This window comes from Diaphorina citri, unplaced genomic scaffold (genome assembly GCF_000475195.1).
Source record: "Diaphorina citri unplaced genomic scaffold, Diaci psyllid genome assembly version 1.1 scaffold670, whole genome shotgun sequence".
Lineage (NCBI taxonomy): Eukaryota > Metazoa > Arthropoda > Insecta > Hemiptera > Psyllidae > Diaphorina > Diaphorina citri.
Genome location: NW_007378103.1, coordinates 23,047 through 36,154, shown reverse-complemented (window position 1 = coordinate 36,154; position 13,108 = coordinate 23,047). Strand labels below are relative to the sequence as shown.

Sequence of the window (13,108 nt, the reverse complement as noted above, 5' to 3'; positions counted from 1 at the left end):
TCGATAAGAAAATAAAATACTGATGGTTCCATTATTTACCTTGTTGTTCCAGGGTCAGAGAAATCTAGAGTTGAGTGCCTACAAGTCCTGTGGGAAGACCAAGAAGTGTTTAGGTTCTCCTGATGGATGTATTGCAGGTAAAACCTGTGTAGCTCTAGTCACCATTGCACCTCAGGGGAGAGACTTCCAGATTGAAATGTTCGGCAAGAAGAGCAAATACATTGCCATCGGGTTCTCAGATGATACCAAAATGGTAAGCAAATAACCGCTGCACCAACCTCAGTGGTGTAGTGGTTAGTAAGGTGGACTTTGAATCCGGAGGTTGGTGGTTCGAGTCCAAGTCAAATTTTAAACTTTAGCGTAGTATATTAAGCGGGGAACGACATTATTTGTGACAAGCATTTATGATTAACACAATTAAAATTCTAAATAACCGCTGCACGATGCGTCAGTTCAAGCGATACTACTTTCAAGACCAATCTGATTAGGGCTGTCATCTTTGAAGCAACTTTCCAACTTTGTACTCCACGTTTTGCAATATTTTCAAGCACATTTTGTTGCATTGGACTCATTAGAGAAATAGAGACCTACTAGGTAGTGATACTAGTGATGGACGATAAGAAATATCCGTAGGATCTAGAAGTGTGGTGGTATTGAGATAAATGAATTGTGATTTCAGGGAGGTGATCACGTTGTAGAGTGTGTCAATGAAGATCTCAGCAGAGGCACCATAGTCAAAGCTTATCGCTCATTCAACATTCCTAATGCCAAACAAAACAGAAGATTCGACGTAAGTAAACACTTAAAGAGCGTCAGTCCTATCTTCTTATGAGCTCGGACATACCTCGAGCATTACAAGAAGAAGAAAACAAAGACTTTCCCCAAAAACGTTACCATAACACGTTACCCAAGTTGAAAATTGTTTCAGACTAAACTACTGATTAACGATTAACTTACATTTGTACTTTTTTCTAATGCAGCTTTCATACTACGGAACATTTGAAGAGGTAGGTCTTAAAACTTAAAATCAACTGTCTAGGCAGAGAAACAGAGGATTTCCCAAATCAAATTTGGTAATTCAGAGGGATGGCTTTTGAATACCTATATACAAATAAACGGAGCTAGAGGTTTTTAGATCACCATAACCGTAACCCATAGAACATACCCGGGACAACTAACCCAGAGAAGAGAAAGCTTTACATAGTTTCTCCTACGACCGGGATCACAGGTTTTATGTTGACATGTTTGGTAACGTTGAGTATGCTGGGACAGTCTCCGAGCTTGATCTGCTTGATCAGATGTTCACCAACCATTTCAACATGAACCTGTAGGTAAACTACTGTAGTGTGTAGACCAGGGCCTAATTTTTATTTATAAGTGTCTCCAAGTTTAACATTACTCCTTCTCCTCCCTCCCCAGGATCAGGAAGGTGTGGAACTCCTAGAGGGTTCCTTCTATGATGGAGATTTATACTGTAAGGTGAACCATGTGGCTAAGATAGCTGTACAAGATAAGGAGTATGACGTTCTCGGAACGGCTGGCTTTCCTCCTATCCTGTCTTCCTTCTCTCTTCGATTTCGGGACGATAAGACCATAGCAGTTACAGTTCCCTGTGTCGAAACTCTTTTTTTTTTTTTAAAAAAAAATATTTTAAGGATTTTATGAACGGAGAAGGTTCGCCTCTTGCAACGGTTGGCTTAATACTCTCCTGTCTTCCTTCGCTCTTCTCTTTCGGGATGATAAAACCCAGTTGAAATGATCTTAGCAGTCAAAGGACTGCCTCTCACTTCGTTTTTTCTTTTTAAAGACAGTTTTGTCTAAGCTATTTCCTGTTATGAGTGAGGGATTTCACACGTTGAAAAAAACAAAAGTACCAATTTCTGTGCTGCTGATTTCAACTTCCACTTCCTTACTAATCTATTAGATATATTTACCTACAAACATACTTATCTATGTAAATTACAATATTTCTATTCTGATAATGCCATTGTTAGAATTAACTTGTGTCTCGTGTGCTTTATTATTATTATTATTTTTTCTACTTATTACCTACATTGTTGTTGAATTTGTCCAAATATGTCTGTATGTATGTTGTACTTACATTTTGTATATCTTACATATTAATGTAAACTTAATTTAAGCCCGATTCCAATGCAGTTCAGGTCACTCTCCAGTCAAGTACAGTCAAAATATTCTTCTTCACATCTGCCATGTTAACTTAACTCCCATCTACCCGTATGTAAATTATTTGACTGTTTGATAAACGTACTGTGACTGGAGTGTGATCTGAACGGATTGTGGAAATCCAACTTTAATGTGTCATGAATTGATATTTTAATCCTACGTCGGTTCTCCGTTGTGGATGCCTACTTACTTGCACGGAGTTTTCAAGTTCTGCATATTATCATACGTATAGTTAGCAATGAGTAAGGCCATTTTACACGATGCCCGTCGGTCCCCTGCATCATCAGCATCGTGTGAACGGAGCGTACTAGGGGGAGGTACCACGATGACATTCATATCCTTGGAGAACACAGAACCAGACTCATTGCTAAGTTCACACAGGTAGTGGCCTTCCTGTTGAGATGAGATGTTCTCTAGGAACAGAACTGAGCTGTGTTCACCAGTGAGAAGTTGGCCATTGTGATACCTTAGGAATAATCAGAGATAAAATTATAATATGAAATAGAGTGCCAGTCTAGATAGCTTGGAAGGTAGTCTGCTTGCCTTGTGAGCGCTAGGTTGCATGTTTCAATTTCTGCCTGGGGTGAAATTTATAATTTTCGTTCTTGGAAAGAGTGGCTTTCTCCTATTGTCCTTCTTCTTCCTTCGATTTCGGGACGATAAGACCTCCATTGTTACAGTTCCCCTTTATTGAACCTCTAAAAAAAGTGATAACTAGTTTAGTTGTATTTTCCTTTCGAAATTTCCCCTCTTCTGAAGCTCCTGTCCCCTCTGTTTCCTATAATATATGGTTTAGCACAGGCACTATCATGCTAAAATAGGGGAAACGAGCTTGAGAAGAGGGGAACTGGGGAAAGGAAAATACCACGGCTTCTCTTACCAATTGATTTGTACTTCCTCTGGTGGAGGCACACAGTATATTCTGAGCATTAGACTTCTACCACTGTGTAGTGCATGCAGTTCATTAGGTTGACTTGTAATCCGGGGTATAGGGGGTTTGACAGTGAGATTCACGTAGTGGCTGAATAGTTTGTACTCCGTAGAGTCAGGGTGTGTGTGGGATACTTGGCAATAGTAAGCTCCCGTGTCATCACAGCTGAGAATCAATGACATGTGGGTAGTTTAGTGAAGGTCAAATGAAGTAGAAATAAAACAGTTCAAGTTAAATTCTGTATAGGTATTTGAGATTTTTTCTTTTCTTATCGCGGTTACAAAGTGGACAGGATTCAATTTACCCATAAAAGAATGTGCTATTGCACCATAATCTGGAAAGGGTGACAAAGGGTCAAATCTAAAAAAAAAAAAAGGAAAGTAAAAAGATCTCCAGCAATCGTGATTCTAGAGTAATGAAGGATTGTTTGATTATATAAGTCAGAAAAATAGTACCATTTCACACCAAGAGTAAGAGAATTTTGTATTATTATTTCTTTTTTGTACTTTTTGCAACCCCCTGTAGGAATGGATGAAGGATTCATTACTCACTTGATATTGTCAAGGCACAGTTGAGTCCCATTCTCCTTAGGCAACGCCTGATTGTTATGAAACCACTGATATGAAGGCAGAGGTAAACCCTTAGCTTCACAAGTTAGTATCACTTTGGCTCCATGATTGACAAATCTATCCTCCTCATCGGAACCAGGATGCGGGCGGGAATCGAACCCGCGGCCTAGCGCTTACAAGGCAGACGCACTACCAACTAAGCTAACTAGGCTGGCTTATTTAGTCTCTGGATGAAACGAATTATTACAATGTTACCGTCCATTTTCCAATGTAAATATTAAACTCCAAGTGTATTTTATACAAGGCATGTAAAATTAAACAAAAAACTAATACAAAATATTTATTTTAAGGTAACCCTGATGTTGATTTCATTTTCACAGCTCATTTCGGTAGCAGATCGCCAGCCTAGTTGGCCTGGAAGGTAGTGCGTCTGCCTTGTAAGCGCTAGGTCGCGGGTTCGAGTTCCGCCCGGGGCGGAATTTATCCTAAACAAATAAGGTTCGTTCTCGGAACGGCTGGCTCTTTCCTATCCCGTCTTCCTTGTCTCTTCGCTATCGGGAAGACCTTAGCGGTTACAGTTCCCTCTATCAAACCTCTTAAATTAAAGTGCTTGATTTACTGTTAGCTTTTCACTGCTGACTTACTTGAGTTCTGTTGATAATTCTTCCACTTGCTCTGTATGTAAGGTCTGCACAGTGCTCGTATGATTAGAGGTCTACCAAGAGATAGACATACTTCCTCACATGATTCAGTAGTACTAGAAGTAGTAGGGGTTCTATCAGTAGAGGTGACAGGGCTAAGGCTAATTCCAAGCTCGAGCTTTTCCTGAAACATAGAACAAGGATTATTTATTTAGTCTCTGGATGAAAGTTATGAAACCACTGATATGAAGGCAGAGGTAAACCCTTAGCTTCACAAGTTAGTATCACTTTGGCTCCATGATCAACAAATCTATCCTCCTCATCGGAACCAGGATGAGTGATGATTTCTAGAGGTTCTGAAATGAGAACAGGGGATGAGATTTTTTTTTTACTCAAGCATAAACCAACACAATAAAATGTATTGACAGCCACAACTTCAAAGCTCTATTAGTTGTAGCAATTGCTAAAAAATCTCTCATTTTATCAGCTATTATTTGACTTATACTGAGCCGTTGTTAATATTGTTAGGTAGGTAGGTACTTAAATGTTGAATATGACAGATTGTGCTTATTCTTTTGAAGTGGAGTAACCCTTTGGAAAATTACCAGCTAGCCATGCTGGTTAGGATTGGCTGTTCTTCTCCCTAGGTACCTAAATAAAAAGATAAAGATTTGTGAAGACAATGATGAAGCTAATTATGGACTTGTTGCAGTAGGTACTTTTTTTTTACTACTAAGCTTAGCTGAATAGGCATCTACCTGGTCCAACTAATACAAGAAGAGGATCTAGCAGTTGACAATGTCTGAGCACAGTGATAAGCTCTTGAGTAGTAGTAAGCCATGACTGTAGCTTGAACCAAATGTATTTAGCCGGGGAGCCTCCTATTTTCCTTGACTCAATGTCTAGCTGGTCTATCTCTAGTGAGGATAGTTCTTTCCTGGAATTAAACAAGAGACACTAAAGTTAATTACAATACAAAGGATATTTCAATGTCTGTAAAACTCTCATAGTATGGACTTTTTGGGGGGGGGGGGGGGGGGGTTATCAAAGCTGAGTGCAACTCAAAATTGCCAGTACCTAGCACATGATACCCCAAATAGTCTTCTGACCTGTTGCCAACCATACACAATTTGCTCAACTTCATTGATCCATGGGGAGCTGATGCATACTATTGCTGCTGGCAAGGACTCTGATAAAGAGGGGTACTTAGAGTTCCTTGGGACTTACCCTAGAATAGTCAAAGATTTGACAAAGAGTTTCCAGTTATCTGAGTTATCCAGGCACTTTTGAAATGATAAGAACACATTGTAAGGACACTGCTCGAGTGTTGATGACAGCACAGAATTACGTGACATTTTTGATTTGATAGTGCATTGTCCAACCCTGGAAATGTGTGAAATGATTGTGGTAGAAAAATAAGAAAGACTTGATCAACACTGAAGTAGGCAAAGGAAAGAAATAAGAGGAAAGACAAGAAGATAAAAGTAAAAGCAAAAATGTTTTCTGTGTTTTAGAGAGTAGCTTCATTCAACAATTTAGCAGTAAAAAGGGTAACAATGGAAATTAATCTTTTTTAACAGATAGCTAGTTACCTCTTTCTTTGGTATCAAGTTAATGTTAATCAGAACAATCAGGAATTCAGGGTAACTGATAACAACCACGGCTGATAAGATAACAGACCCTGATTATCAGTTTATTCAGTTTTAATTTTTTGAAATTTCGCGCTACAAAAAGTCACAATCAACAAAGAGACAGTGTTGCCAGATTGTACCGTATTTCTACGGTAATCGAGGTCTGGTACGGTAAAGGTGGATTTTCACCAACGCGACCTCTGTCGCGCGACGTGACCTGTTAACCCGACAAAATCGCGCGACATTTGTCGCGCGACGTGACCTGTTTTCACTTGCAATTAAAAAATATTTTAATTTATTTTTTTCTTTAAAGCTGTGTATAAAGTCACAATACAGTCCAAATATTGTTACTGTCGATTTCATGAGAATATTCTCATATGCCGTTCAAGTCACTATACAATACTTGCTCTCATTGAACGGTGTGAATATAGCATGATCTGAACGGGGATAGTGGAAAATGGGATGAAAGTGATTATCTTAAACTTTGGAAACGGGACACCATGTCAAGTAGGTAGTAATTATTTATTAATTAATAGGTACTAAATGAGAAGAAAATAGGTCTTCACTTGACTAATATCTAGTTCAATATGTATAATATTATTGTAAATCACAACATTTACATCAACCTAACCTACCTTAACCCTTTGAAGATGATGAATGAGGAGTGTTTGCTGTTCACTGTCTTTCCTGATCCATTCTATTTGTGCACCCTGAGAACAGAGAAACACAAGTTTTATTCAAGAAATCCTTCTATTTTTACCAACTGATTGGCCCATCTTCAAACCAAAACAAGCTTCCCCCGTGAACTTCGTCATATTTTCGACAACTAACATATCGTCTTCGACTTCATGATTTTACAGGGTGGCCCAGATATTGTGATTTGACTAATTCAAGTTACCAAATCACTTACCTCCTCGGTTGTTCTGCACTCTAGTGCCACCCCTGTGTTGATTGTTACACTTAGTACATTGAGGATACAGTTATAGGGAGCTATAGTAACAGTCACTTTACTACTACACTGAGGTAGATCCAATTTGAAACTGGTCTTCTTGATAGTATTGAATTGGGAGAATAGATCTAGAACTCGCTTGTGAATGGCTGAAATGAAGAAAAGTAGTTGTGAGTTGTGAGGAGTTGGAAGAATATGATATGACATGAAAGCTGTCGGGTTCGATTTCCAGAGTATTTTTTTAACCATACCTAAGATTATGGGTGTAAAAAATAAAACCTCTCATAGGTTTTCCAAGACCTTATTCCTTATTGTGGCAGGTTTCCCACTTACGTGAGCTCTTTCACTCAAGCTCTAATTTTTGCGAGACAACCCTGTATACTTACGGGATAGAAACGAATCACTCAGTTTAAACTTGGAGGCAGCGTCCACACAAATCAGAGGTCGCTGGTTCGTTTCCGAGTTATGCTTGATCAAATCTGAAAACCAAATACAAGCGTATTTTATTATCTTAGACGTTCTAGGTCTTCTAGGTCTTACCGACGGACAGAGTTGTACTGTTTACTGAATCACTAGTACCTATAATCATAACCACAAGGTTGCTCATAGGGAGAAGAGAAATGGTATATTCGTATAACCTTAACCAGACTTTAAAGGCTGTTCACCCCTACATTTAAGCCTTAGAGTAAGTTTTTTGTGTACAAAGAGAGTAGAAAGTAATGGTTAAAACCTCAAGGCTTACCTGCATGTGCTTCAAGGAATATATTAGACACAGATAGCGTTCTATCACTTAGAAACTTGACCAGATGATGTGCATAGATACCAAGCGGTGCATTAGATCTCTCATACGACTGCCATCGTGTAGCGAACGCTTCAAATATACTACACGTTGAGTTAAGTCTACAATCTTGCTGATACACAGCTTCCTCCTGGTAGATATGTGGGTTAATCTCCCGCTCAGGTCTAGCTAGACACATGTCCAATACAAATATTATCCTTGCTGATACACAGCTTCCTCCTGGTAGATATGTGGGTTAATTTCCCGCTCAGGTCTAGCTAGACACATGTCCAATACAAATATTATGAGCTGCGGGTCTGTACGTAGGAGCATGCTCATGACATGCTTGTCACACACGCAGTGCGCGCGTAGGAAATCATTCTCAGGACATTCTACAGGCATGAGGTATTTGTCATTCATGAGAAACCCGTGACCCACATAGTAGAACCATAGATATGCTTTAGGCGGCACCATATAGCAGAATTGCTGCAGTAGGAGACATGTCTCATCCCGTGTTAGATTACAGGCGGCGAATACTATGAAGTCTAGACCTTCCAGTATTGTAGCTATGCGAGCGATATCCCTGCAATCATACACAAATCAAATCATTAATATTATTTGTGGTAAAGCAGAGAGCTTCTTCAAGCTTTTGTGGGTATCACAACATTACCAGGTGCCTACTTTACTATTAATTCTCATTTATCCTGAATCTTTTAACACTGGTAATGTCGCTACTCGATTAAAGTAGCTACTCAATTGTCCTCACGAGGCTGTGTTCACTCCAAGAACAGAAAAAAAACTTCGACCCCTCTGGGAATCGAACCCGGGACCTTCGGTGTGCAAGCCTCGTGTGATAACCACTCGGCCGCGGAGGTTGCTTTTGGTTTATTTTCTCTTGGGTCGGTACTAGGCTAGGGTCGATGGTCGGTTCTCGGTACAGTCCTATTAGTGTAGTTCTGGTTACTAAGGCATCAGATTCATACCCAATAATAACTGAGGGTATTGTGAATTGGATCCCAGCTGCATCATAAAATTATTGAGTCAGAGTTAGATTAAGTTCAAATGTTTCACACCATTTGTTAGATTAAGTTCAAATGAACAAATAAATTCCTTTTCATCCCAGGAAAGACACTATTATTCAGCCTGAGCCAAGGTTACAAATTACGCAGATATAGCCCTAAGGTATGAATTAAAATTTGCTGTAAGAATTGTGTTCATTTTACTTTTCATTTTCTCCTCAGCTTTCATCTGGATCACTGTGGTGCACTTCCATGGTTCTTGCTGAAGACTGGATTCAAAGGTCGGTGCTTCATGACACACGCCACCAAAGCTATTTACAGGTGGCTCTTGTCAGATTACATCAAAGTCAGGTGAGTTAGATTACTCACAATAATTAGTCCATGTTAATGGGACTTTTTTCCTTCTTATTTTGGAAGTATACTATTTAGATCTGTATGATAATTGGGATCCCTCAAAGCCCGGATCAAATTCAAAATCTAATAAGAAAATTAATACAAATTCCATTCAACATTTTCCTCGAATTTTATGAAATGTTAAAATACAAAGTTCGTCACCTCCGAGAATGCTCGGAAACTGTAAACTTGGTTCTCCAAACATTCTTAAACCCTAGTCTGATTATTTCAATTCATTACTGTCTTGTGTTGCAGCAACATTTCCACAGAGCAGATGTTATACACGGAATCAGATCTGGAGAAGAGTATGGACAAGATAGAAACTATTAACTTCCATGAAGAGAAAGATGTGAATGGTATCAAGTTCTCAGCGTACAATGCAGGCCATGTGTTGGGTGCTGCGATGTTCCTTATAGAAATCGCCGGAGTTAAGGTATGTTAAGCAACAGTGAGCATGGTTGTCTGTATGGATGACAGTCTACGTTATATGTGTGGTCAGAATAAAATCTTGAATTCTGATGTAGGTCATTTGGCCTTAAAAGCGATTAAGCGATTTAAAAAAAAAAAAAAAAAAAAAAAGATTTTGTATTCAAAATTGGGTCAGCTTAGTTAGCGTGGGAGGTAGCGGGTCCTGCGTTGTAAGCGCTAGGTTGCGGGTTCGATTTCCGCCCGGGCCAGATTTTATCCTAGAAACAGATATAGGCCGATCTCGGAACGGCTGACTTTCTCTTATCCTGTTTTCTCTTCGATTTCGGGACGATAAGATCTCTTTCGATTTCGGGGCGATAAGACCTTGGTTATTAGTACTAGTGCTCCGGGGGGGGGTTGAGTGCAACTCAAAATTGCCAGTACCTAGCACATGATACCCTGACCTGTTGCCAACCATATACAATTTGCTCAACTTCAGTGATCCATGAGGAACTGATGTATACTAGGTATTGCTGCTGGCAAGGACTCTGATAAAGAGGGGTACTTAAAGTTCTTTGGGAGCTGATGCATACTATTGCTGCTGGCAAGGACTCTGATAAAGAGGGGTACTTAAAGTTCTTTGGGACTTACCCTAGAATAGTCAAAGATTTGACAAAGAGTTTCCAGTTATCTGAGTTATCCAGGCACTTTTGAAATGATAAGAACACATTGTAGGGACACTGCTCAAGTGTTGATGACAGCACAGAATTACGTGACATTTTTTATTTGATAGTGCATTGTCCAACCCTGGAAATGTGTGAAATGATTGTGGTAGAAAAATAAGAAACACTTGATCAACACTGAAGTAGGCAAAGGAAAAGTGCATTGTCCAACCCTGGAAATGTGTGAAATGATTGTGGTAGAAAAATAAGAAACACTTGATCAACACTGAAGTAGGCAAAGGAAATAAGAGGAAAGACAAGAAGATAAAAGTAAAAGCAAGAATGTTTTCTGTGTTTTAGAGAGTAGCTTCATTCAACAATTTTATTTAGCATTAAAAAGGGTTACAATGGAAATTAATCTTTTTTAACAGATAGCTAGGTACCTCTTCCTTTGGTATCAAGTTAATGTTAATCAGAACAATCAGGAATTCAGGGTAACTGATAACCACGGCTGATAAGATAACAGACCCTGATTATCAGTTTAAATACAGTTTTAATTTTTTGAAATTTCGCGCTACAAAAAGTCACAATCAACAAAGAGACAGTGTTGCCAGATTGTACCGTATTTCTACGGTAATCGAAGTCTGGTACGGTAAGGCCGTGGTTATGAACAGGGCTGAGATAGGCCATTCTGAGATGTTCTTGGCAAGTGGAAAATGATGTGGTAATTCCACTGAGACCTGGGTGAATTCCACAGTCCATCTGGAACAACAACATTATCATTAAATAACATTACAAATATTTCATAATGATCTCAAGTTTTTAATATTTTCTGTTTATAATATTTGTTGTCAAATTTACATATACTGATGGACTTTTCAGAAATTTATCTATTGAAAGACTTTTTCCCATTACTTAGGTCCTTGAGTACATAAGTAGATACTCTTAAAAAATGGATTAATTTACATACCATGATTGATTTGTTCTTGAACTCCAACATGATACAAGATCTTCCCACTTCCTGTCCAGCTCCTCTGAAAATAAAATCAATAGAAACACAAGTAAGACTATGAAGAAAAGAATTAGCATTCAGAAGATAGGATATATAGAGAGAAATCTTTGAAGTTCAGCCTTTTTTTCTGCAAACTGTTTTGAAGAACCTTGAACTTTCAGATTTGTTAACTAGTCCCTGGGCAATTTTGAGTATTTTTTTCATGATTCTTTAACTTGAAAATAATTAGATAGGTACCTAGATGAAAATAAGGGCTGGTTCAAGTATTTTTTACATTCTGAAAAAAGTGAAAATTTTTGTCAAAAACGGCAAATTTTCACCAAATCCATTGAAGAAAAAAGAATTTGAAAAAAAATTGGGTTCAATAAAATTTTTGTCAAAAACGGCAAATTTTCACCAAATCCATTGAAGAAAAAAGAATTTGAAAAAAAATTGGGTTCAATTTTTTTTTTTTAGCTGATTTGAAAATTTCATTTTGGTGAAAAATCTTGAAAAATTTCCTATGTGGCTGCTGTTATCGGGTTTGAGAATGATTGTTTTTTTCGTAAAAATTTTGGAAACTCAAACAGATTTGAAAAAATGGATTTTTAGATTATAATTTTTTTTTTTGTCAAAAAAATTTTCAAGAAAAAATACTTGAACTGGGCCTAAAATAGTCAGTAGGTATGTATATTATTCTTCTTTTTCTTTGTCAGCCTCTCAACCAGCCCTAACTAGGGTGATTGCTTTGGGTTGACATTTGGTTTTGGCTACAAGTTTTATGAGTGGATTCCCTTTGCACTCAACCTTTGCTATTTATTTAACAAGGGAAATTAAGGCTGGTATAGGTACTCCCTGTTTAAAGTCCTACAGCCAGACTAAGCAGGTCTACTCCCTGTCCCCCAGCCAGTCATTAGGTACCTAATGATAATAACCTAATAACTTACAAAGGTCTGATAGAGAGCAGATCATCCTCATCTGATGGAACTTGGAACTCAGATTTCCTTTTGGTAGCCATGGTTTTCCAATAAGATGCTCTGTGGAGTAATAATACCTGGAATATACATACAACACAGAAAATGACAGAACTATTTTGTTTTGTGTCTAGGAGAAGCTTACTTGCTTCATACATGAGTATTAATGAAATTATAAGGAGCATAGGTAGATATTAATGGCTGAGACCTTGAGTTAAAATTAATTCAAGTTAAACTTTCAATCTAAAGTTCAGGAGGAGACAATTGAATTGTTTAATCTGTGGTCTAAGCTACACCTAATCCCAGCTGTTATTTTATGGATCATATTGGAGGAACTTGATTGATTAGGTAGGTATTATTTTTGACAGGGATACCTACATCATCCAGGAAGATAAACTCTGTCCCAAAAATAAGAAAAGCATACTTGGAGAGCTCTTGTAGATGTAGGTACTAATCTTCCCATACTCAAAGCTACATTGAACTAGAAATATCTGTTACTTAGGGTGACTGCTACTTACCTCTTGGAAATATTTTTCTTTAGATTTTCAAAAACATAACATCCAGGTCCAGATAGATTTCTTGCTGTCTATCTGGATTCCGTTATTCCGTAATCCGTAAAATTTGTAAAATGAAAAACACTCGCCGGAAAAATTTCCGGATTTTCCGGATTTTCCTCCTTTTTCCAAACAATCCAAACTGAAATTTGAATTTTCGCGCGGATCGCCCGTCTCTTTTAGTGTTGCCAGATTAGTCACATCAGATTACCGTAAAATTTGTCGGATTTACCGTACACCATATTTTGTTGAAGACGTTCATGAAGACGTTGAAGTACTTTTTTTTACTTTATCCTGTATTAAGGTGGATTTTCACCAACGCGACTTTTGCCGCGCGACAGAGTCGCGCGACAAAATTCGCATAGTGGAAACGTGTCGCGCGACACGAAAAAAAGTAAGTTCTTCAAAACAGTTTGCAGAAAAA

General features: G+C 38.3%; 4 protein-coding genes and 1 long non-coding RNA gene across 5 annotated transcripts in view; 2 read left to right on the top strand and 3 right to left on the bottom strand.

Moving 5' to 3' along the window:
• The window catches only part of LOC103511059 (putative ferric-chelate reductase 1 homolog), a 2,923-nt gene extending 701 nt beyond the window's left edge, over positions 1 to 2,222 (top strand). Inside the window, exons 2-5 of the mRNA XM_008475770.2 lie at positions 53 to 253; positions 680 to 790; positions 1,420 to 1,524; positions 2,163 to 2,222. Coding sequence (XP_008473992.1) covers positions 53 to 253; positions 680 to 790; positions 1,420 to 1,524; positions 2,163 to 2,222 — 477 coding nt within the window. The remainder of the gene's footprint in view (positions 1 to 52; positions 254 to 679; positions 791 to 1,419; positions 1,525 to 2,162) is intronic.
• Positions 2,223 to 2,370: 148 nt separating this feature from the next.
• On the bottom strand, positions 2,371 to 6,043 carry LOC103511058 (peroxidasin-like protein). The gene is made up of 7 exons (XM_008475769.3): positions 5,918 to 6,043; positions 5,553 to 5,708; positions 5,084 to 5,262; positions 4,564 to 4,681; positions 3,667 to 3,729; positions 3,065 to 3,280; positions 2,371 to 2,650 (listed from the first exon to the last, which is right to left on the bottom strand). Exons 2-7 carry the CDS (start codon positions 5,678 to 5,680, stop codon positions 2,371 to 2,373), a joined length of 984 nt encoding a protein of 327 aa, XP_008473991.2. The 5' UTR covers positions 5,681 to 5,708; positions 5,918 to 6,043.
• Positions 6,044 to 6,340: 297 nt separating this feature from the next.
• LOC103511053 lies at positions 6,341 to 7,895 on the bottom strand. The gene is made up of 5 exons (XM_026824931.1): positions 7,648 to 7,895; positions 7,292 to 7,384; positions 6,867 to 7,054; positions 6,588 to 6,666; positions 6,341 to 6,393 (listed from the first exon to the last, which is right to left on the bottom strand). Exons 1-5 carry the CDS (start codon positions 7,880 to 7,882, stop codon positions 6,341 to 6,343), a joined length of 648 nt encoding a protein of 215 aa, XP_026680732.1. The 5' UTR covers positions 7,883 to 7,895.
• A 1,035-nt stretch (positions 7,896 to 8,930) lies between these two features.
• LOC103511056 (cleavage and polyadenylation specificity factor 73-like) lies at positions 8,931 to 9,537 on the top strand. The gene is made up of 2 exons (XM_008475768.2): positions 8,931 to 9,053; positions 9,351 to 9,537. The coding sequence occupies exons 1-2, from the start codon at positions 8,995 to 8,997 to the stop codon at positions 9,535 to 9,537; spliced, it is 246 nt and encodes an 81-aa protein (XP_008473990.1). The 5' UTR covers positions 8,931 to 8,994.
• A 1,378-nt stretch (positions 9,538 to 10,915) lies between these two features.
• On the bottom strand, positions 10,916 to 12,798 carry LOC103511052. The gene is made up of 4 exons (XR_541446.2): positions 12,649 to 12,798; positions 12,104 to 12,210; positions 11,136 to 11,199; positions 10,916 to 10,927 (listed from the first exon to the last, which is right to left on the bottom strand). It is a non-coding gene; the product is annotated as an uncharacterized LOC103511052 (long non-coding RNA).
• Positions 12,799 to 13,108: the final 310 nt, after the last annotated feature.